This window comes from Ambystoma mexicanum, chromosome 7q (assembly GCF_040938575.1).
Source record: "Ambystoma mexicanum isolate Mex_15411 chromosome 7q, UKY_AmexF1_1, whole genome shotgun sequence".
Classification (NCBI taxonomy): Eukaryota; Metazoa; Chordata; class Amphibia; order Caudata; family Ambystomatidae; genus Ambystoma; species Ambystoma mexicanum.
In genome coordinates this window covers 411,693,063-411,717,740 of record NC_090941.1, presented here as the reverse complement: position 1 = coordinate 411,717,740, position 24,678 = coordinate 411,693,063, and the positions used below count along the sequence as shown (strand labels likewise).

Here is a 24,678-nt window from a genome sequence, read left to right as displayed (position 1 = left end):
TGTTCAACCAGTGCTGGGATGGCACACTAAATGTTTTACGAGACTTATGTGTGATATACATGTGCATTCTTTTTGTCTTTCTGTACCTTACATTTCACAGCATCTATTATCCTAAAGGTCCCATTGAAGAAAGGGTTCTTATGATTTTCCCTACTATGAGTACAACTGATGAGTTTCTTTGATCTTTATGGGTATTAAGACAACACAAAAGGGATACAGAGGAAGATAATCAGGGGATAAATACCCATCTAGGTAATTCAGCTCACCAGGGGAATATGTGGTATCAACACATGAAAAAGGTGGGGGAAAGAGCATCTGATGAGAATTGCTATGTCTGCTCTCTCATCCCCTATGCCATGAATACAGTAAAGACTTAAATTTCAAAAGAAGTGTCAGCGCACAATGCAAAGTACCTCAGCCATCTTGCAGCATGTACTACTCGAGCACTGTTTCAAGGGAATTGGGCAACCTTGCGATGGAGAGATAAGCAGTCTTTCCCATACCAGGATAATTATATTTAGACTACTCAAATGGAAACAGAGTCTGGATGGACAGACAAGATGCTCATGTAGCCTGCTGCAGGACAAGATAAAGTGACCATTGAAGAAATGAAGAGAAGGAACGGCTCTGCTATGACAGAAAAAGCTTGGATGCCTGGATGCTGGGAACAATCCCAGCCGCTAATCTATTGTCGAGCGAGCACAAGCAAAGGATGGGAAGATGGAATGATGTCCTGTGCAGCTCATCTGCTGAGAACGAAGCAGAACGAGGAATACAGTAGGCAAATAATGACTGTCTGAAATCATGGGCAAAATACTCCAAACTACTGACATCGGTGGAAGATGAAGCAGGCCCAGTGGCTGTAGTCCCATTGGTTAATGCAACAATCTGTTTCCGAGGTCATGGAAATAACTACATTGGACAGAACAAAGGATGCAAGACTACCATTGATGTACCAGGAATGAGGGACGTGCCAGCCGTTCTAATGGATCGATATTGGGCCTGTGGATCAGGAACATATATGAAGTTGCCCAGGAATTGGGGAGGAGTGTGTTCTTTGGTGTTTGTCCATGTTCCAGCATTAGTGATTCCTCAAAGCGACTTGATCATTAATGAATTTCCAAAGGTGGATGACCATATGAGAAAAAAAGGTCTCTTGAACTCCGATGAATGAAAAGAGACAATTATTTCTCATCTAAATCAATAAAAGCTTATTCCTGATGAACATAAGGTGTATAGCAAGACTGCCATGATAATGACATTTATATTTATGCCTGTACTTCAAACAGCAGTGAATGTCAAATGGCTACAAATCACCAGGTGGGACCTTCTGCAGACAATCAATGCTACTATAAAGCGATTGAGTGTCATAAAAGAAGAGCTAAGCGCCAAACGACAGATGACCCTCCAGAACAGGTATGTCCTCAATATGATCACAGCTATGGAAGGAGGTGTTTTCGCCAAAATCGGACCATCATGTTGCACATTCATCCCTTCTCATGATGGTGAGAATGGGACCGTGACAGAGGCCATATCGATGTTGACAGACCTAGACATAAATATGGAGGAAGAGAAAGATGGTATTGAAGACGATTGTTGGCTCACGTTGCTGTTCTCACGGATTCCACATTGGATGGCAAACTTATTCAAGTTTCTTGGTGCAATACTGGTTCTGATAATGTTTGGATTCTGTGTGATCAGGATAAGTTGATGATTGTTGCCAAAGAAGAGCCAGAAGCCAAGGAGTTAACTGATGATGCGGTCAGAGATTACATAAAGGTCAGCATTGTGGCACCTGAAGGAACAAAGTATTGGTCTCCAAATGATCATAAGTACGTAGGACAATGGGTCTACTGTACTCCGAATAGACAATGTAGTTACATGACTTGGAGCATGGATGAACACATCAAATCAGCAGGCACTCTGAGGGGGTGATGGATATATGGACACCAAAGAAGAACTTCTTCAAGAAAAAATGCAGGAAAGCAGAGAATTTGGAGGAGGTGGTTGAGGACTCGACCAGAGGGGGGAATGTAGAAGAGCAGCTTTACACATCTAGAGATGTGTAAAGCCGTACCCATGCCTACCATATACTGGTGACACCAACCGTCATGCCCACACTGCAGTGAGTATTTGGAGAAAGATACCCATTGAGGGAGACTTACCGAATGTACCCCCCAACTTAAGGTATCCTGCAGGAGGAACTCCCTGAAGGAATATGAAAAGGAGCTAACAAGATGACATCATGAGAAGGTGTGCTCAACGGTTCGAGATATTGGCTAAAGATAATGTATGGATCCTAAGAATAACTAATAGCGAAATAAAGGATCACGTGGAATCTTAAGTGTAAAAGATTACACTTGCACAAGCTGCTGTTGAAAATAATTGTTCAATAAATGTACAGACTTTGAAAGACAAGGTAGATTAAGTGATCATAGAAGCTAGTTATAAATAGTAATTAGGATGCAGGCGAAGCCGGCATTGCACAGAAACTGGATAATGGTATCATGAATTTAGTAAGCCAGAACCATGAAGCAGGAATGAAAACTGTCGCAGCATGAAAAGCGGGCTTGTGGAGCTGCGTGGCGAAGCTGCCTGGCCTGCAGTCAAGATTCTAAAAGTCAAGGTCAGCTATCTACAATGGAGAAGAACAAGTGTGCGGAGGATGAATCTTCTCACAGCAAGGTGTAATCAAAGACATATGAGATCCTAAGTTTTAATGAATTTAGAGCATTTAAAAGCTGCAAAATGGACCAGATCGTGGTGTCCTATCACGTGAGCCAACAATGGAAATCGAGTTGAGCTTGAAGTTCCAGCCACGGTAAGCGAGTGCCCTCACTCCTGTGCATTCCACAAGACAAGAATACACTGCAAGGCGAAGTACAAAGACCATTTAATGGCAGAAGGTATGGGTGATGAGAGATGTAAGGCCAACTGGGTGGTGACGTAGTCTCATGTCCTATCTCCCTGCACCTGGGTCTGAGCTTAAGTGCTGCTAAATGAACCAAATGTTCAAGACATGGCACAAGCGCGCCAACCAATTAGTCTGCATAATGAAGGACCTTATAGTTTGAAGACCAATGAGAAACAGCGTATCTAATGTTTCTGAAATGCATGTTTTAAGAGATATGCATAAGTTGTCCACTTGGCAACGGGCAGCCAATAACAATCCTAGCTCTTATAGAATTGTAGACCTAGATGTCTTCCTTGACCAATCCGACCACTGATAGGTTTTCTATTATTTACCACGTAGTATGACATCACTCTGATGCAGTTTTTGGTATAAAATCTATATTTTGTGTGAAGATCATTGAGAGTCTGAGCGTACGTCCGTTGATGTCCGTTGTACCGTCCTTGTTTTAGACAATTGTTAATGAAATAACACTTTGCCATCTTCCTGAGTTGGTTTGGTTATTTGGACTGAATTATTCTGGTGTAATCCCATCCATTCTATATGCACTTTCTGCAAGGGCCATAACCTCACAGTCATAAAGGTAAAACAGGCACAGTCAAGAGATATATCTCATTCGCTTTTGGTGGTAATGTGGGCCGCGGGAAGGCTATACTGTCAAGAGGGGGTGTGAATGTGGTTCAGGAGCAACCCAAACAGCAAAGTATAACAGTTCAAAAAGGAATGTCCAATCAAGGCTCTACAAATATATATACTTTAATCAATTATACATGGTGTGCCATGTACAATAATAACTAACTAGAAAACACTGCACAAACCCACCCCTGTATAAAGAACACATAATATGCAAAGAGAGATACAATCCCTCAAGCACAGGGATCGTATATCTCCAGCGCTGAAATCTCTGCACTGGCTCCCAGTGGCTGCAAGGATTAAGTTCAAAACCCTCTGCATTGTCCACAAGGATTTCTGGGGCTTGGGGCCTCAACACCTCCAACTCTCTCTTCATAAATATCTTCATTCTCAAGCTCTTCAACTCCCTCAGAGTCAGTTGCTTCTCCAAGCAACGAGTTGGTGGTATATCTCTTTCTCTTGCTGGAACCTCCCCCTGGAACAGCCCTCCTGCCTCTCTGAAACTTGAGGAGAACCATCTATGGTTCCGAAAGCACCTCAAGACCTTCCGCTTTGCTTCTGCTTTCTCTCTTCCGCTCCCCTGCTGAACTACTGGCTGAAACTGAAACTGCACTGGTCACCTGGCTACCCTCTGATGTCGGACCCAGGTCCCACCCCCACCAGTTGCACACCTGCACTGCCACTGTGTCAACCCTTGCACTTGGGGTCTGTTTTCTGTATCCCTATAGTCCCCCTACCAGCACTTGGACACTCAATGTCTGAACTTACCCTTTGCACTTGCCACCAGTTGGCCACACTTTTTAAATTGTTTTACTGTTTGATCCCATGTACTGCACTGACCCCTCCCCTTTCCCCTTACACTTTCCCTCTCCCCCTCCCCTGCACTTGCACAATCTCAATGTCACCTGGCCTTGTAAGATTGTTGTCTCTGTCGTCCCTTTGTTCCCCTCCCTTGCCTTGTCGCGCCTTGAAACACTTGTGTATAGGCGTGCTATAAATGCCATATCATATCAGAATAGATGCAGCATTCTTGATAATGAGGCAGGGGGAGAAAAAGCAATAAGAGAACACAGTGTTTAAAGGATATGTTCTTGAGGTTGCAAACGGGATTAAAATGACCTATTCAGTCTCTAGGGCCCAAAGATGGACCAGGGGGGAAGATACCAGTCAATAATACTTTTACTAAGGTCTTGGTGGTTTGATGGCGGCAAACCAGGTTGCGCGGCATCAATCAAGGGTTCTCTTCGGTTAGAAGATACTGTAGTCATGGTGGTCCAGCAGCAAGCTGGTGTCCATTCAGGGTCAAACATAAGGCAGCTGCGGTCTCAAATAGTTTACTCTAGCTGTGCAGATCAGGCGGTCAACAGGTTCATTTAAGTGGTCAAGCTAGGCCTGGAGGCATGACCGAGTCGATTCAAGGTGGGGCTTTGGAGGTCACGGTTCGGGGGGCATCAGGGTTGGGTCAATCGACTTACAGGAGCAGTGATGACAAGGCTGGTGCTGTGGACGGAGACTCAAACAGTGCAAAGCAGCGGTGCTTTGTTGGTTTGAGCCAAAGCAAAGACGCGCGGTGTGACTGAACGGAGCAAACGGTTGCAGCCACGCTGTGCTTCTTTGCCTCGGCTCAAACAGTGTGATGTCAGAAGGGTAAAGTCTACTAATTTCAAGAGCCGGGATTGGAACCCTAAAGTAGGCTATCTTTAGTCCAATCACCTGTGGACTTTTACCTTTAAACGAAGAGTCTGACACCACTTCTTTGAATCATCCTTTGAACTCCAATCCTGAAAGAAGATTTCGTTGGACACTGCTGGCAGAACGGTCCTTTCCAGAGTTTTCCAGTTCTGAGGTGAAGGCAGGTGTTCCAAGGCAGAGGCGAGCTCTGTCCCCTAACGATCGACACCGACCATTAGCGGTGACCTTTGCTGCTGGACGAAGACCGCATCTCTGCCAGCCACCCTGTTACCTGGGAGCTCACTGGGTTGAAGGACACCGAAGGTGTGCGTCAGCCTACCCAGTGTTTGGGAGCCTGAGAAGGGACTAACCTTGGCCCTTGAGACCCTAGAGTGGGACTCACAGCAACTTGATGCTAGAACAGCCGAGGCCCCAGTTGTCAACGTGGAACAGCTGCAAGCCTTGATTTGAGTGTAATCAACACAGAGCAAACTATCCTGATCCTTCGATGCTGCCTTTGGCGCTCATTGATCTTTGTACCGTCTTTGCTTGGTAAACTCGGTTTGCAGGCAGTAGTCCTGCAAATGGGCAGGGAGGAGTCTTGTCTGGAATGAATACACATAACCGTTCCACAGGTGAACTGGGCTCACAGGGCTGACATATGTGTGAAATCAATTTAATGTAACTGGGATCATTAACTCAGGTATGGCTTATATTTATAGTTTACCATTGTCACCAGGACCTGATCCTCAGATTTATGTTGCTTTTGGAACAAGGGTGCCCATCGTAAATGAAGCCCCAGCGCTGTAGAGACTTATCTGTCACTGTGGCTGTCAAGAGGGTACCTGTGATCTCTGAACCTGCTCTGTGCCACTAGTAAAGGATATATGATCTGGCATTTATAACGCGCCTACACACAAGTGTTTCAAGGCGTGACGAGGCAAGGGAGGGGGAACAGAGGGAAGACTGAGACAATGATCTTAACTAGGCCCAGTGACATTGAGATCACGCAAGTGCAGGAGAGGGGGGAAAGGGAAAGTACGGAGGGGGGGGTTATACTGATGCATCACGCCACAAGAACACACTATGTCATGGAGTTTTTGAAAGGGGATTCTGATTAGCAGGTTTCCCTTTCAGAGATGGAATCCATGCATCCTTTTATTATTTAATACAAATAAAAAAAAAGCCAGGGCTTCTACACCCTTGCCAGATGGCAATTCCTCCCATTCTGTGCACAGGTCCCTGCGCCATGCTGGCTGCAGCCAACAGGGCACGTCTTAAAGGGACCTGCAGCCAAAGATGCAGTGCTGAAACAGCTGGCGCTGAAAGCGCTGCACCCGAATGTTTGGCTTCGAGTTGATCATAGGACATGCTGTAGTACAAGTAGGTAGCTCTGCGAGTTGAACACTCACCCCTTGCATCTCCCTGCTCGCAATAAGCCAGTTAAAATCTCAGAAGGGTCATTTTACTACTTCATCCATCCAAGTCAGATAAATTGAATACAATTACTTTTGAGAATAAGAACACCTGTTGGAACAGCACTTAGAAGCAGAAGGAATTAGACATGAAGCGCTATATAGAAAGCTATTGTAAGTGGATACAGGAGAACCTATGCTATAGTGACATCAAAAAAGCAATATTTTGTCATGCACTAAATGATATGCCATTAACCTAAATAACGTAATTGTAGATAAGACGTGCCCACTCTGTCACATCCAGTCTGCCTTTCCTATATGAACAAAGCTATCTAGCTTTACTGATGCGAATATAGCAAATCAGCCACTGCAAGAACACCAAAATAGGCTTGAAATGAGGCAGGGTCAATTGTAGTGGGAATGTCAAACTGCAGCCCACATTAACTGCCACATGCACACGGGCCAGCTTCCTAAAGTGCACAAGAAAGGAATTCATCACAAAGTAGGGATCCTCAGTTTCTTTCTGCATTGCCCTGTGCCAGGTCTGCAGTTGCCCGCTGCAGAGCAGTGGGAGGTGGGGATATGAAGGGGGACAGTCAGTTGTAACGGTTTATTAAGAGACCACCTTCAACACAGTGAGTTCCTTCCCTCTCCAATCTAGGTGTTACAGAATAAATGGTTCAATGCCAGTTCTTTTTTTAGCCCCATTTCGGATGCATATCATACCCTATGGATCGCTCCCCCTGAGCTACCAATGAGCCAAGAAACAGGCCGGTGCACAGGAAATATATTTGTATTTATTTGGGTGATAGGTAAATAGAAAATCACACTAAAATGTCACACACCACTTTGTCCGTGGCACAACACAATACACTCCTCTCTACATAAATAACTAGCACTATATGGTTGGGAAAGCTTAAATCACAATATTTTACTTTATACAAATTTCAAAATAGATGCTCGTCAACACTTGTCCCTGAATAATATCACTTTACATTTGCAATGCTGTACACTTTCGGTTTTCCTGCATGCTTAAAAGGCTTGCAGTAAATAAACACAGGGTGATTTAGTAGTGGGTTTTTCAGACCCCCAGCCCTAACTTTGGTCAGTGTTAGGGAAATTAGACAGGGACATTGGAATGATTTAAGAAGTTGGGATTGTGGACCCCCCTCCACTTAAAGGCCTGTGCTGGGAAGGCTGGGTGGTACAAATTGGGATGATTTGAGAATTTTGGGTTTCAGACCCCCCCTCCATTTAAAGGCCTGTGTTGTGGAAGCTGGCAGTTTAGGGATTTTGTAGTTTAGATACAAAGACAACCCTCTTCCTAAAAGAAGTCGGGTCAACAGGCAACATAGGATTACCCAATTACATCACAGTGTATAGTTTTTGGCGCATACTGAAAATGAGCTTTGTTAATTTCGAATTTTAACAAAAATCAGCCTGTGGTGTTCCACCAAGGGGAATTAATTTAATTAATATTTTAAGTTAAATAGGCAAAGGATCTACACAGTTTTGCCCACCCCGCCCACTATAAAGGGAAAGGATTTAAGGCAAGCAGATTTCCCCACCTTTGGTTTCAATTGGCTCAGTTCTACTCATATTGAAAGCCTCTGTTGAAAGTCCAGGAAAGCCAGTTGCATTTCAGGACCCTCTTGGAGAACAGGGCAGTGGTCTGGCCCGCCACTCCGAAGGATGGTCCCCTGCTTTTCACCATATGGCCCGGTCAGCTATTTTTTAGGTCTCCCCTGCGACAGGCAGCTTCATCCAGATGCAATGCTCAGCAATCTCTTCTGGTGTTTCCTTGTGGCTGACAGATGGTCAATTTTCGCAGCTCTGTCCTTAATATACTGGTGATGACACCATCACTTTTACAATTTTGGGCAGTATCCTGCAAGAGTTCTCGTAAATAGGATTGGACAGTTACCCTTCTCTCTCCGCTCAAACCCAGCCCCTCTCTAAGAATTGGTTTAGGAGTCTGGAGCAGACATTTGGCAATTCCCATTTGTAATACCCAATAAAACAACAGTCAGGTCTGCACCATTGTGCACGGCCATTTGGCAATTTTCTGCTGTTTTTACAAAAAGCATAATAGTTAGTAACATGTAATTCACTACTCATATTCCGAATTTTAACTCCCACCCGTTCAACCAACTCTGCAACGTTCAGAGCAGCCAGGAACAGCTTTTAGCTGGTCATTACAATTCCCAAAGTTGCAGGTGTAGGAATTTTATATCACAAAAACTGCCTTGAAATGATCTAAAATAAGCATGGATACAGTGTGATTTGTAGTTTCTGAGAAACAACAATTGTGACAGTCCATTTAAACTAAGGGGAAATCTTCATATGTGCTAATATGAGCTTCCCTTCCTCTGTGCTATTTGCCACACTTGGCCAACCTGTGACCAGGTTTTTTTTTATTATCCTCTTTGTTGTTTGAAGTTGGTAGCTGCCGGTCATAAAACCTGGGGCCTTGGCAACACATAGATCCCCCTCCCCACATTGCTGTCATGCACAGGCTAAAACATATGCCTGCTCAGAACTGCCCTCAGAGACAGCAGGTTTAGGGAAACCTGGTTTTCGATACCCTTTGGATCACATTTTCTTGCAGTTATAAACAGTTGGGATGCAATCCAGGCTTTCAGTGGGTGAGTTATTTCTGAATTTTGCCCAGAAACCCACCATTTATTCTTGGCTAAAAGGAGCTCACATATTGCATGTTCTAACAGCCTTGATTCTTTGACATACGGTGTGTTTTACTGATCCGGGTTCACTGTGCTTTTGCGCTGAAAGTACAGGGTTGTTTCTTTCAGTCATTAATCAAATACACTTTTAAATATCTGCTGTTCATTTTTCTGCTGGAAACTGGGTCTGAATTGTCACAGTGCACCACCTTTTCATGGGTGTCAGTTTCAGTGAAAATGCTGCATTTATTTTTAGGTGGAACAAGACATTCTTTCAGTGCATTTTTGTTCCATGACAATGTTTGCCCTAACTGTAGCTCTTTCCCCTGGTGTAATAATGCATTGAAAGGGCATGTTTTTGGACAAGTGAATTTTTTCCCTAATGCTAATTGCACTGGTGCAACGTTTCTTTACTGCCTCCCCTGGTGTCTCCAGTGCAAATAAAAAAATATAACTGTTGTCAGGGGCACAAGTGGTTCTTCAGATATGCAGCACGCCACTTGTTTAATGTAGATGGTACAATGCACAGTGTCAAGCCGCTGTGGTCGCTTTCCTGCAACTGCCCCTTCGCTGTAGTGAAGGGTTTCCAAGTCTGTGACTGGAGTCTCTTTCCATATGTGACTACAAAGAAGAATTTACAAGGAACTGGCTGTAGTTACAGTGCAGTTTAATAGCATTTGACAACAAACAGGAATGTAGGATCCGAATGCTACCGGATATGTCCATCTTTATCATTAAAAGACATCTAAACACGTTAACTTAAGTATTTTGATATTTCAAAACAACACATAGACAAAGACTGCTTTTCAATTAATATAGTTGTGAATATATTATCATATTTGTAAGGTCCTGGATATATACAATGTAAACATGCACATGTCAATTGCTATTTTGGTATTAATAAATCGAACACCACTGTTTACCCTCTATCATTGAAAGGGCAACTAGATAAGTAGCCCTAATGTGGTTGGGTTTTGCATAAACCCATGTATGAATGCAGCAGGAACAAGCCTACAGGGATCAACAAATAGTTACTATGTTATGATTCGCCTTATGATTATATATATATATATATTTCTATTTCCGAAAAAATCTTGTAGTTTGATACAATCACCAAGATCGTTTTCAGCAGTGGTTAAAAATGTAAATTGTTGCGCATTTGAAAAGTCTGTATACATTGTATAGAAAAGTATGTTGTGTTGCATAGATAATCACGGATGTGCGTTTCATTCTTTGCCAACATATGTACATCGTATATTGTGCTTTCGTGGCCGAAAAGCAAGACTGATGCTTTCACGAGCGCTTTAAAGATGTATGTACAATAACTGACGTCATTATCTGGCCGTGGTTCTGGTGAACTTCACACACAACCAGATCCACTGGCATGTTACAGTTGGTGTGTGCATTAGAAATGACATGCCATGCACGCTCAATAAGGCTCATTTTGGGAGATTGGCAATTTGTGAGTTAAGAATCCAGTATTTTAATGCTGATGGGCGTGAGAGAAGCCCAAGAGAATGGCAAAGGCAAAAGACTACCAGGGTTAATAGCGTTAGGTAAAAGGCAGGACTAGAGAAAAGCTGAGGAGGGGCGGTTCGAGAACCCGCTAATTACAAATGTCCTGTAGTTGTACATCAGCAGAAAATCCATCAATTTTAGCAAACATGATAGTTTAAATGTATGCAGGAGACAGGAATCCTTAGTGCTGTGGCCAAAGTCCTTCAAATAAGTGCATGAGGTTTCCCATAGCAGGACACAAAGGGGTGGGGGAACTGCAAATGTAGCAAAGAAGCCCAAAAGGTCAACCAAGTGACCATGAACTACGCATGTGTCCTGCACCAAGAGCTTTACAAGGGCCCGATAGGTCAGTAGTGCGTTAAAAGTGGACTTGTTCCAAACACTGCATGAGGTACCAGGTTCTAACCAGACAAGTGTCAGTCATGCACGTTTGTTGGGTTTTGTCAGGCAGTTGTCAAATAGTCCTCAGGTTCATCTTGAAGTGAATGTTCTTGGCAAGCTTAAACTACAGTGCCCGCAGTCTTGCAAGCAGCGCCTCTACTTCAGGGACAGACTCCGGTTTGGACACTAAGCCAGCAGGTTCGGTCCGCTTCTCGCGACTACTTTCTGCATTACAGGGTGCCTTCTTCCCTACAACTTTGCCCCGTGCCGCAGTTGATGGTGGTTCCGCATCATAATTAAGCTCTTTGGCAACTGGCGCCCTCGTCACGTTGAAATTGTTATTGCAGCGTGAACGTGACCTTTCCAGTGGTGCTTTCTGGTTTTCTGCAAAGGAGAAGAAAAAGAGACAACCTTATTAGACAATCACACAAGTGCTGTGCAGCCTTGCACAAAAGCAGTGTGAAAACCATCAGTCCACAAGTCACACAAAAAATTAACTGAAACTTGAAAGCATTCACAAATAAAGGCACGCAAGTACTTCGATAGGCTGTACTTCATTTATAACAAATCAATATGTTCCCACTATTTTGTCCCCTTTTTGTGCTTAGTGAAATAATTTCACAGAAGTACAATGCATCTGGTGAGCAGTGGTGGGCTGGCCTACCGGGAACTCTGGAGTTGGTGGTCCGCTACAACAGAGTGCGCACTCTTTAGGATGGTTACACTGACTTTCTGCTCTTCTTAGCCTCTCTCACAGTCACCACACTCCCTTTATTCCATTGCTTCTCATTCGTCACACACCTTTGAAGCAATGCTTCCAGTATGTTATTCCTCAGTGTTCACAAATGTATTATGTCAGCTTATTTTATTTTTACGTTAAACTACTTCTCAATTACTATAGGACACACGTGCTATAAAATACACTATTTGGACCCATCTTTCCAAACTTTCTTGTGCAGAGAAACCCTCAAACCCTGCTTAGAGGGAGTTCAGCTTGCTTGCTAAATTCGCCAACACAGTGTAATATGGGCACTTTTAAAAATATTTCCAGGGTCACTTTTGGTCCCGAGTTCACCCCTGTTGGTGAGGTGTTTCCAAAACATAACTTTCCATGTTTTAGCGACAGTTCCTCTACTTGTACAGGCCACATAACATAATCAGATAAGGATTTTCTTTTAGTTGGAGGTTTGAAATGTGCTGCATGTATACCGGATACTTCAGAAAGCAAAGGGGGACATGAGGGTAGTGGAAGTGAAGGGGAAAGTAGGGGGAAAAGGGTCTGGCTCCTTATGTACAGAGCTGGCAGAGGGCGAAAGTAAAAATGTGCATCAGAGCAAATACAGAAATTCAAAAATCGTACTGTTTCAATTACAATTAATTGCAATGGTGTGCGACGGGGTCAGGGACCTGCCTGATCCTGTCAAAAGATGATGTGGACCCCTCTCGAGCTGGAGCAGGAGGCCTGCCACGGTCTTTACCGGGGCCAGTCCTACCCACGAGGTGGGGGTTTGGGAGTTGGGAAGGCACCAGTCTCTGCCCCTTCTATCTGTGCCCAGCTGCAAATGTGAAGTTCCACTGCCAATCACCCCATACCTGTGGTGCACAATGCTGGACGGTTTCTTTCCCTTTCTCCCACAGGACTACACATACCAGGAGTCCTTGCAGTGGTTAACCAATTTCAACAATCACTAGGGAGGGTGATCGCACAAAGTGAGGAAGCAATGGAAAACCATGCAAGTCAAACAGGTACTGGAAGCTCCAGCCTACAAGGACAGAAACTGAAACAATGACTTTGTTTATGGCAGGCCGCCATTGCAAGGATCCGGCGTACAAGTGTACGAAAAGGGGTTAGGGCTTAAAGCCCATTTTATACTTTCTGACACTTGTAACCCGGCATAGTGGGAGAAATAAGGTAATGGTTGGCATGGTGAACCAGCTGACACAGTAGGGAAGGGGGGGAGGGGGCTAAAGGAGGAAAGAGGGCACCTGTCAGTGTAGATTGTTTGGGTGAGGTCAAGGTAGGAGAAGGCTAACCAAGAGGCCAGGCAAAGGAAGGACGGTGCAGCAGAGCTTGTAGGAGACTTAGGAAGGCGTGTGTAAGGTGAGGTATTGGCTGGCAAGAGAGAGGTATTTGGGTGTGACAGTCGATGAAAGGTGAGTGAGTGAGGCTAAGGGAAACAGTAGGGATGTGAGTGAATTTGGTTGAGATGACTTGGAGAGTGAAAGGGGGTGACTGTGAGAGAAGGTGTAGATGGAGTGTGGTGTTAGGTGAGCAATGTAGTGTAGTGGAGGAGAGAGTAGTAGAGTGCAGGGGAGGAAAGTGAAGTTGAGTGCAGTGGAAGGAGGGAGCAGAGGTGTATAGTGCGAGTACATAATAGTAGATAATAGATCAGAGATGGTGGGAGGGAGAGAGGAGGGAGACACGTAAGAGGAAAGACTGGGAGAGGAGCGGGAGGAATAGGCAGAAGAGGGAGAAGCTCAAGGTACAGAGTGTACAGGCATGAGAGGGAAGGACAAGTGGAGCCCGGGTAATCGGAGGGCGCTTAATCAATTTGTGAAGATCATTATGGTTTCTGTGGGACCCTAGGATAGGATCCAGCTGGGGGGAAATCCCACAGGGAGTCAGACACATAAGGCATTTGCTTTTAGACCATCACGATTAGCCAGTCAGTTTGTAGGTAGTAGGGGTTACCGATCTCTAGTTACCACCTTGGGGTTTAGAGGCACCTGAGCTACGGTGGGAAACACTCAGGGAAGGCAAGAGAGAGGGACGGACCTTAGTGCACCCTTTTACCTACATTTAACAGAAAACCCTTGAACCTTTGCCGAGAGTTTGTGACTCCTGCAGTGAATCTAGGCAAAAACACAGTCTCCGAGGTCTCAATATTCAAAGTCACCCCGGCAAGAAATTCAGTTTGAAATTTAGAGTGAGCATAATGAGATATGTTTCATTTCCAACACAATTTGCACACAACTGACTTGTACTTTTACGGTACATTTGCTACATGGTATCCCATAATATTATCCACATATATATGGTTGCCATACATAATGTCGCTGGGAAAAGGTTGTGGTGACATAATGAGGGTCAAGGGGGGCAGGGGTGGCGGGGGTGTCCCCCGCTTCCCTTGGAAAAAAAGGTTTTTGGGGCTGCAGGGGGTCCCCCCCCCCATGTTCAATGCGATAATGTCCCTGCAAAAAACTGCAATTTTTTGCCATGCAAAATGTTTGCGGTGATATCACATGGAACCGTTTCCACGAAGAACATCAGAGCATCGCCGAGCTAAGTATAGACGGTGTATGACTTCCTACATAGAGACATTCAAATACATTTTCACTCGGAGTGAGGCCTCACAAGACAGTCATTATGGCACAAACAACAGAATCTGATGATGGCCAATAGGTTTTACACTCTCTGAACACCGAGACGTGTGTTTGTAGTTTCTGTTGCAATCATCAGGAAATATAGGCAAGCATGTGTGTCATTACGCACCCGGGGGTGGCGTGCAAAGGGAATGGGAGAAAACAGCCAGGCAGGCAGGCAAGCGTGAGACACAGCAAATAACAGTGCGATGCTTTGAAATGTAATGCCAGTTGCACTTGAAGAATCTTGTTAAGCAGCGGTGCTTATTTACAGCAGATCTGACCCAAGGGAGCAGAGACCAGCGCAGCAATACATCTATTTCCGAGCAATTTGCGTTTTTACACAAAGTCAGTCCCGTTCAGGAGGCCAAGACTGAAAAGCATTTGGCTTTTCTGTACTCTGCGGATCACACATGGAGTGCAATTTAGGGGTGCACCTGGCATTGCGTTTGCAAGCGCCTCCAAGTGCAGAGCGACTTGTCAACGCTGGTGGAAGGTTGCTTGGTAGAACCTTCTGATGCTTCATGTTTGATGAAGTTATCGCCAAGCGATGGTGATCTCGCCTCATTGCGCGACCGCTCAACCAGAATATGATTAATCAGCCCAGGTCCACTGTCACTGCCCAGGAGCCCAAGGCAGATGATTTTTCTTCCAACTGGGCGACTCTTGCGTCGCCCTTCCTCTTGAGTGATCCTTTCCGCATACATCAGAAGTCTTCCCTGCTTGAAGGGAGGCCTGTTCAATATTCATGTGACCTTGGACAGCAGCTCGAAAATGGCCTCCACAAACTTGACATGACATTTTAAAGTTTTCCCGTTGTTCGCGGAAGGATGGTCCATCATCCCAGTGGTAATGACTTTGGAGCACAAGCAGTCACTCATGACAGTGTGTTTTATATGAGCGCTGAAAATCCCTGCCGAAAACAGCTTGTACATTAAAAGGGAGCTGCTGGAGATATTTACTGCACTGTCGTCTCCTGACCACGGGCTCAGGGTGATGGATGAGGACTCGGCTAAGACTCTTGGACAGTCCCTGCACATCTTTCAAAAGGATGAGCACCTCTTTGGCACCTCCGGGAAAGTAAATCCAGAGCGCACCCTCTGTCTGCTGCACTTAGTGGGTGGTGTTTATTTGCAGGACCAAGTCACAGCATGGAGCAGGCTTACTCCACGGGTGCATGCGGTCTTTCATACCAGACGCCAAGCACCGCGATTTCGTTGTATTTGAAGGGGTGTTCTTTTCTTCGGACTGACACTATTTCTGAAGTGTGCGCAACAGCAAAGAACACAGAAGCCAATCCATACACATTCAGCCACGTTTTCCATAGACTTTGCATTGGCGATGTGCAATTTTCAACCAGCTTTTGGCAAACTTGCACTAGTGAAAATATGCACTGCGCTAATGCAGTTACTCGGTTGGAGGGCAACATTGTGCTGAACCTGTGCAAAGTGTATGCAGTGCAAGTCAGATAGCATATTTGAAGCAAAAAATCAATTACTCCAGACGCTTAAGCGACTACCAAAAATTCCCTTGGGCTGCACTCAAACCCCATTGGATAGCCTATGGTTCACTCAAATTCAACCAGACATCCAGTCATCGTTTCGAATCAATTTCGACCAGTGACAATTTGTAAGGAAAAACATACAAAGGAATATGTGCTAATGGTAATAATTTCGAACCTTAGTTTGAGTAAAGACATTTTTTTAAAAAGGACAACAGTGGGTATCCCGGTGTCAAGGGCTCTCACCCAAGCACTACATCTAAAGTAACGAATCCAGCCCCAGAGTAGTGTGGGCCTACCAAAATATTTAGAAAAGGTTAATATTCGTCATGGTTACATTATTAGAAGCCAAACTCCTTCATGCAGGAATTATATAGGATCCTCCAAAATTTGGGTTCATTCCACATTCCCCACGCATCACGCCCTCTCTGAATGAGAGATTCATGTGTGTCTGTTGCGCACAAATACACATGGGGAATAAGTCAACGGGCGGACCTTTCCGATGCCGAGCCAATCCCACCATCAGGTCTTTCTTCTAGTCTGTAGGGTGTGCGCGCGCGGGCCTGTGTACATGTCATCAGTTTTAGAATCCAATACGACACAGTTGCCTAAATTACCCAAACTAAAATCAATCTCACAGTACTTGGTGCACACTTGAAGTGTTACTCGTGATCACAATGCTGCTACTTCTTCCTCGTAGGCCCGCCCTTTCACTGTTCAGTCTTTATGCTACAAAGACAATGCACTGTTTTGTGTTGCTTTCTGTTGCTGCAGACACTTATTTGGTATAGTTTTGTTTAAATAAGAGATCCCCCACATTCACTTGTTTTCCATTTCTGTATTTTGCAGAAGCCAGTTTAGTTAATTAGGTTAGTGGTTCCCTCGTAGGCTATGGTTCTCCTTAATGTTGTGTAGTCTACTTCAAACACCCTGCTTTTTTGTGCTGCCTTTTTCATAAAGAACAATATCCCAAAAGTTATTCTTGTGCGAAATCCTCTGTTGTGTGTGCTATTGGCTCCCCTTTCGCTTTAAAGCTAAGAGTCAGGTGGGTCAGTGGGACAGCAGTGAAGGAGGTTGTAGAACTGCTTCAAGGAAAACCTCCATGAGGATTTTGAATTCCAGGACCACTGAGAGTGTGATGAAATGACTTCTGTTCTGCAGGACTGTAAGAATCAGTAGGGGCTAAACCGCCTACTCAGCCCCACACATCTACAAACCAGGACTGATCCCAATCATAAAGTTAAAACACACACCGATAAGTAAGATACCATCTACGCCTTTTGTGGTAACATGGGCTGAGGGAAGGCTATAAGCTTAGAAGGGTGTGAATGTGAGACAGTAGCAACCCAAAAAGCAATAGTACACAAGTTCAAAATAAAAGAATGTCCAATCAAGGTTCTAAAAATCTTTATACTTTAACTAAACAAATCAATCTTATAATTAACTATTAAAAATGCTATTAAAACACACCTCTGCGAAATGAGACAAAGTGAAGAACAGAAATGTATAAGCACTCTGAATACTTTCTCAAGGATGGGATGGGCAAGAAAGACAACAACGTCACTTGAAAGGATATGATTCTTACGAGGAAAAATGTACGAAAGTGATTTAACCAGTCTCTAGGGTCCCAAAAGTGGACCAGGGTGCAGGGTCACTTTACAGTACCTGATTTCAATTATTAGGTGGTTCGGCAAGGTCGAACCAAGCTTCAAGATGCTGTAGATGTGGGTTGAACCGCGTTCAAGAGTGGCAAGTAGTGTTGACCCCAGGCGCTGAGTCAGTATTGAGTCAGTTCAAGCTGTGCTCCGTGCAGTTCAAAGGCGACTTCAAATGATGCAGGTCGATGGATCATCAGAAGTAGTCTGATGATCGAGCATGGTTTGAAATGTTAAGTGGTGCTGGTGCCAGCCAATCAGTGACGTAATGATCCAGCAGTTTGAGTCAAGCTGCGATGCAAATTCCTGGCAGTTTGATGCTTGGTTGGATGATGTAGTTTGAAGTCCTCTACACAGTGAGCTGGTGTTCAAGCTTGACAGGTGACAGGGCTCTATTGGGGCAATGCATCTTGCAGCCAGTTTGATGACAGAGCAAGAGTGATTTCAAGGTGAGAGCCAAAGGCAGCACCACAGATCCTGAATGTTTTAAAGCGACGAGCACAGTTCAAATGCAGTTCAAGTTGGAGCAAGCAATCAAAAACAGGACACCTGGCTGTGCTAGCTCTCTGGATGCTTTACATCCCACTGCAGGTCAAGGCGAGTCCTTTTTGGTCTCTGCTCTCCCAGCCTAGGGAGGTTTGCTATCAGAGTGGTAGGCCTTGGTCGTCAGCAAAGTCACTCACAATGTTCCCTGGTGATGGGTAGGGAGCAAGCAGAGCTTTGCTCTTCCTTGGAATACAAGTCTTCCCCACTGGGTGAGGGCTTTGGAAAGTACTGCTCCTCAAACATGGTCCAAATTAATTCTTCCTGATCTCTTTGAAGGACTAAAAGTGAATCAACGGAGGAGTAAGAGACCCCCTCAGCCCACCATTTGTAGGTGAAAGGCCACAGGGATTGGAGGAAAGCAAGTCTACTTTAAGGGGTCCATACCCATTCTTGAGACAAATGACCCTTGCCTCCTAATGTCATAACCAGAGTGCCTTGCTCCGCAGGAAGTGGGGAGGACAAGAAGGAGAGGAAACCGCACAGTAAAGGAAGATAGAGGAGTCATTCCTAAAACCCACTTGTGCTCTCTGACTGTCCTAACTCTGCCCCTTTCCCAACCTGCACATTCAAAGGCTTTCTGGTATGCAGCCCCCGAAAGTGCAAAATAGGCATTGGATGCGAGGCTCAGAGGACAGCTCTAGCTTGCAGATACCATGCCTGGCAAAGGAGAAGGTACATTTTCGTCCCATAGAGGCAACAGATGCATCCTGCCTTTTGTTCCATTCACTAAAACGTAGCTTTCGGGTGCCTGAAATCCACATAACCTGCCACAGCTTGGTCTTAGCTCACTGGGATGACACTGGCATGCTACAAATCAGATGTGGCTTTAGTAATTATGTGAACTCACAGCTACCATATGCAAATCTAGATATGGTTTATATTTCCAGATTATCCTGCCACCAGGTAGGTAGATTATCATAATTATGATGGTTTTGGAACAGAAATGTAGACTTAAATGAAACCTGTGCACTGTGGTTACTTGGATGCCACAGCAGCTGTTAAACAGGGTAATTATGACCCCAGGAGTTGCAGATAAGGGAACTGATGCAGCTGGACACAAGTGTACACTATGCTTTTGGCATGGAGTTTAATGGACGGGGGCTGTAGTTAGCAGACAACCCATTCTGAGCTTCTACTGCCTTCATCATTTTATTATTTAATAATAAAGAACAGGGCTTCTACACCCTTGTCAGATGACAATTCCTCATAGGGAGGCAGTGTTTTGATTTCAGGTTTCTGACTTTAAGGGTCTGACAAACTACAGTGTATGTCTCAAAATAAACAGGAGTACTGCACAAATTACATTATTAGTGGAACTGGAGGAAATGTTGGGGTCAGTTAAGTAGAATGGGGTTGAGGGCAGGGGGAGCTTCCTCTTTGGCAAGTAAGCACAATTTAAACCGAGCTTTGAAGAGATTCACAGATGGGCTGGCTTTGATTGGGATGGGCAACAAGTTCCAATGGAGCAGGACAAGTATGGAGAAAGAGCGGAGGTGAGAGGAGACGGGGGCATGGGGCAGTGTGGTTGAGTGGAGAGGAAGAGTGGTGGAAAGACGATGGTAAGCAGAGATACAATCAGGTTCTGATGAGGAAGATAACTACATAGATTAGGAGAAAGACATTAAAAAAGGGAGTGGTTGTGCGATGAGAGCCAACCAACAGGGTTTTGGTAGATAGATGTGGGGGAGGATCAGGGAAGAGTGCAGATAGCAAAGCTGATGAATGTGTTAAGGCGGTGGAAGGCCAAGGAGAGGCACGAAAAGTAGTCACATCTGCAGAGCATGAGGGTGGAGTTTTCGTAGAGTGGTGAAGAAATTGATGAATTTTCTAAACTTCGATAAGGTTACTGCTAGCGGCAGCGATAGTGGTGGGGATGAATTGTTGCATTTGGAGTTGCCATCAAAGAGAACCCCAGGTTTTTGAGCCTTGGGTGAGGGAACAAAATGGTCAGGAAGGGAGGGATAGCACTGGAAGCCAGGAGAAGGAAGACTTCCATTGTTAAATAGTTCAGCATGAGGCAGCAGGGAACCATCCAGTGATGGATTGCAGTGAGACAGTTCGTAATCCATTCAAAGTGGCTGGGGTGAAGGATGGAAAGAGGGACATTATTTGAGTGTCGTCAGCAAAGAGATGATAGTGAAAGGCCAAGTACTAGCAAAGTCTTCCTCAGGCAGAGGTGTAGAAGGTGAAGAGAAGAGGGCCCATGGACTGATCGCTGGGGGACACGGACAGTGGAGGGGCCACAGGTTTGCGAGTGCCAGGAGATTTTAAAGGAGCCTTCCAGGCAAGAGTCAATCAAGGCAAGAGCAGATTTGCAAAAACCAAAGTGCTGGAGACTGAGGAGGAGAGGGAAGTAGTGAATAGTGTGGGAAGTGGCAAACAGATCCAAAATGATTTGTATAGAAGGGAGTTTGCCATGGTGAGCATCAGAGAGAAAGTTGGAGAAATGCATGAATGCAGTCTCAGTGGAGTGCTCGGTTCGATGTCATTTCATTGCGAGATGTTTTTTCGCTGGGTTTTTTACCACAGATTTTTTTACGAAAAAACTCATTGAATGTTTCTTTTTTTATTTTAGGGGGGTTCCCCCCAAATCCCACAACCCCTTTAATGTTTTATATATATTCCCAAACACCCACACCCAATTTATATATTTTTCTAACCCCCGCCCCCCACAAAATGAGGAGTTTATTTCAGCAAAAAATGTGGGTTAAAAATAAACCAGCGAAAAAACATCCAGCGATGAAAGGACACCATACCGGAGTGCTCACTAGGGAACTCATATCGAAGTACATCTCCAAGGTCATTATGGTCAAGGTACTTAGTGATCCAATTGAAGAGCAGCTGCTCAATGGCCTTTGAATAACGGGGAAGGAGGGAAACTGGATGATAGTTTGCCAGGAAGTTTGGATCAGCAGACAGGGGTAAGACAGTTGCAGATTTGAATGCATTTGTGTGTTGCAGTTCAATACACAATAAATAATGCTTTAAAACCTATGTCTGTGTCTTTATTCTATATCATGATGGGCATTGTGCCGGATATAATATTCATATGACCACATTACAAAGACATATATAACACAAGGAGTGTCCTAATAGTGTAATTTTAGTGCACCGATTTATGTGCCATTCATTTCAATCTCTGTGACAATTAATGTCCACTTGTTTCAAATGGTCTTTGCAGAATTCCTAGTGAAAGACATTCTTTTTTGACACTTTCTTAATTTTGACTATTCATCACCCAGTTCTTTATTTTTTATTTTTTTGTTCACAATAATTTAACAATTCATTCTATTATAAGCATAACCTATACTCATGTCCTGGGCATGTTCTAATTCTCTCAGCTTGTACTGTAGTGCCCTTTTCCTATAAAGCTTGCTCAATAGAAAACATATATCCACATATACACTAAAGAAATGTATAAAGCACCCAAAATGTAGAGCTTTACCTGCACATTCATGTGCTTGAATCATATAAACAACGAGGTACATAGATCGTCAATTAATGATAGGCAAGTGAGTCTATTCACAAATTGGAAAGCCCATACCACTTTCGCCCAAAATTGTTAAATTCAACACATATGTAAAAGTATATCAATATACACAAATCATACACATCTTGCAAATGTTCCAAGTGCTTTGAATGTCCAGTGTTTCCTATACCATATGCATGTGTATAGCACCCATATATTTCTGGTGGGTATATGTATTTTAGGGATTACTTATTCATCCTCGGGGTTCCTAAATTGGTCGTCTAATACAAGTTGCCCTGTTCATAATGATTAATTTATTAGAACAGGCCATTGACAAATCCTATAGAGACAACTGGTGACCCCCTACATTTATCTGGGGTTACAATGATCACAAAGCCGACACACACAAGTAACACATTTGTCAGGCATGTTCTATTGGATTTAGATAGGGTGCAATGGCCAAATTAACGACCCTCTCTGCATCAAAGAGCAGCTGGTTGTTATGGATAGCATATCTCAGCGCATCTCATTGTTCCATTCTTTACCAACACTGTAATGCAGCACAAACATGGCAAACACATCAATGTATCAAGCACCATGGAACCAAAGGTGGCTCTGAAAGGCAACATTCAACAATTGTGTCTGCAGATTATACAGTTGCACTGACTTCTGCAAAATGGCTGACACTATAACAGAGCTTTGACCTAATGCCCGCTTTATGCGTCACATAGCAGATGACCGTCACAGAGGCCCCTCTACACACTGATACAAGTACTCTGGCAGCGAAATAAAGCTCTCTTCAGCGAGACCTAGACCCAAAAAAAGACATCTAAAAGAGATAAAGATTGTGCATTTCTTTACTGCACCTGAGAAGCATAACCCACATGCAACTAATGAAGGGTGACCAAACGTTCCGGGTTTGGCTGGGACTGTCCCGGCATTGGGACCTCTGTCCCCCGGTCCCGAGAGGTTTAATGTTTTAAAAACCCTATCCCGGTTTTGGGCAAGCGGAGAGTGACAGTCCTGTTTTTTTTTTTAATCGCAAATAATTATGAACTATATAAACAGTATTAGATGTTAAGAATGTTGTCATTTTAGGATGGGTTCAAACCCCAAACCTTCCAGGTACAAGCCTTATGCATTAACTGCTTGCATCACAGAGACAGGATGAAAGGAAAGTACATAAGAAGATATGGAATGTCAAACAGAGCAAAAGCAACTTTGTTATTAATATTTATGTTTTTTAGTGTTATAGTTCAGATGCTCAACATTTTGACACTAAATATCAATAACAGTTCGTTGTACAAATATAACATTAAAATACATAATTCAATTAGTATCATGCTTGGTATTTATGTGCTTTTATCAACATTCAAAGTCGCACAATTTGTATGCATATACTGTGGGAATGGGGGTGGGGGGAGGTCCGTTTAGGGGAGTCCTTCTTTTATGTCGCTGGCTGTCCCAGATTTTTGTCTTGAAAGTCTGGTCTCTCCTTAATTACTAATGCCATCCGCAAGTGGGTCGGGCACTGTAGGTACTCCAGGCTCATGCGCTGTCAACCCGTTCTTGAGATTCACCTCTACTGCGAGATAAATGGCAAGATGTGGCGGGCGCAAGCAGCAAAATATAGAGAGCAGAAGGTGCAGGTTTTCAGAGCGGGCAGGAAAGTTATGCCACAGATCACATTCCCCGTACGCGGCTACCATTTATGTGACACTTAATAGAATATTCCATCAGAGGTGCAATCATGTGGACTACTGCTCGAATTATATGCAATCAACTGAAAACATTTTTTTAGGCTAAAAGCTGGTGAAGCTTGTGCAAGCTATGCCTCATGGAGTGGCAAATACTGTAATTCAAAGATTCTCAAATTGAAAACACAACCTTTCTGTAATACTGCCTAGGGTAGTGGCACCTGTGGTGATTGCCTGCATTAGTACCGTGTTACAGCTGTTCAAGGGCAGAGCCAACAAGTACACTGAATTTCATTCATTCTGCCTATTTTGCTCACAGGAAAAGGAGGTGGGTAACACGGTTCCATGGCCAGGTTTCGCCGCCTTCGTGATGTGCAATCACGTTATGGAAATGGCCGCGATCAAGCGACAGTAAATTCAAGATGGCACAATCGTTATCAGGCATTAAGCTCCAGATTCCAATGAAAGGCAGGCGTGGACATCTAGACAGGCACAATTCTTGAAAGACAGGTCCAAACATGTTGTTACAGCTCAAAGCAACCTGCCACAACATAGCCAAACACGCCTGAAATTAGAACATTGAAAGCCCATTTTTTTTGTTTTTAAAGAGTGTCTCTTGAATATCCAGGCGATGCCTGTGCTCGACCATTGCTTATAGGGTGGAGGGGGGGGGTGGAGGAGGCCGTCGAGAGGTGTTTGGTCTGCAGGATTTTGTAAAAACACGTTTTTAACAGTGCTGTTACAGCCCTCGGAGTGCAGAGGGCGTAAGGGGCAAAACAGGACACTGCGCCTGTTTTCAAGCAACGCACATGACCATTCTTGTAAAGCGCATTTCAGCTGGGCAATCCGTCATGTACTGCTCTCAGTGTAGCAATTATCTATTCACAGGAAGAAACTTTGGTAAGCAGTTATGGTTCATCTTCAGTTTTGAAAACCTTCTAAAATCAATCAAATAAGCTCTATTTGAAGCAATGTTATGGGTTCTCTCCAAAACTATAAAAGCAGTGAAATTTGCAAGTAGCTCAATCATAACCTACACTCCCCTACCTCACAATAGATCATGACATCACAGGTGTCCACAAACCAGGCACAGTGAACCAACCAAGGGCTTGGCTCTCGGCAGGCCCTGTGCAGGCAGACCCTACATGCAGTCACTGTGTACCTACCTCATGTTCCCACTTGTTATGGACTGCAGCCATCCTCAGAGATCAGCGTGCCTAGGGAATGGTCTTTGTTA

At 44.2% G+C, this 24,678-nt stretch overlaps 1 protein-coding gene across 4 annotated transcripts in view; it reads right to left on the bottom strand.

The window, feature by feature from the left end:
- Window positions 1-7,407: 7,407 nt before the first annotated feature.
- DIAPH3 (diaphanous related formin 3) overlaps window positions 7,408-24,678 on the bottom strand; it is a 2,562,783-nt gene continuing 2,545,512 nt past the window's right edge. For all 4 annotated transcript variants that reach the window (XM_069640493.1, XM_069640496.1, XM_069640494.1 and 1 more), the window contains one exon: window positions 7,408-11,594. In XM_069640493.1, coding sequence (XP_069496594.1) covers window positions 11,335-11,594 — 260 coding nt within the window. In that variant the 3' untranslated portion in view covers window positions 7,408-11,334. The remainder of the gene's footprint in view (window positions 11,595-24,678) is intronic.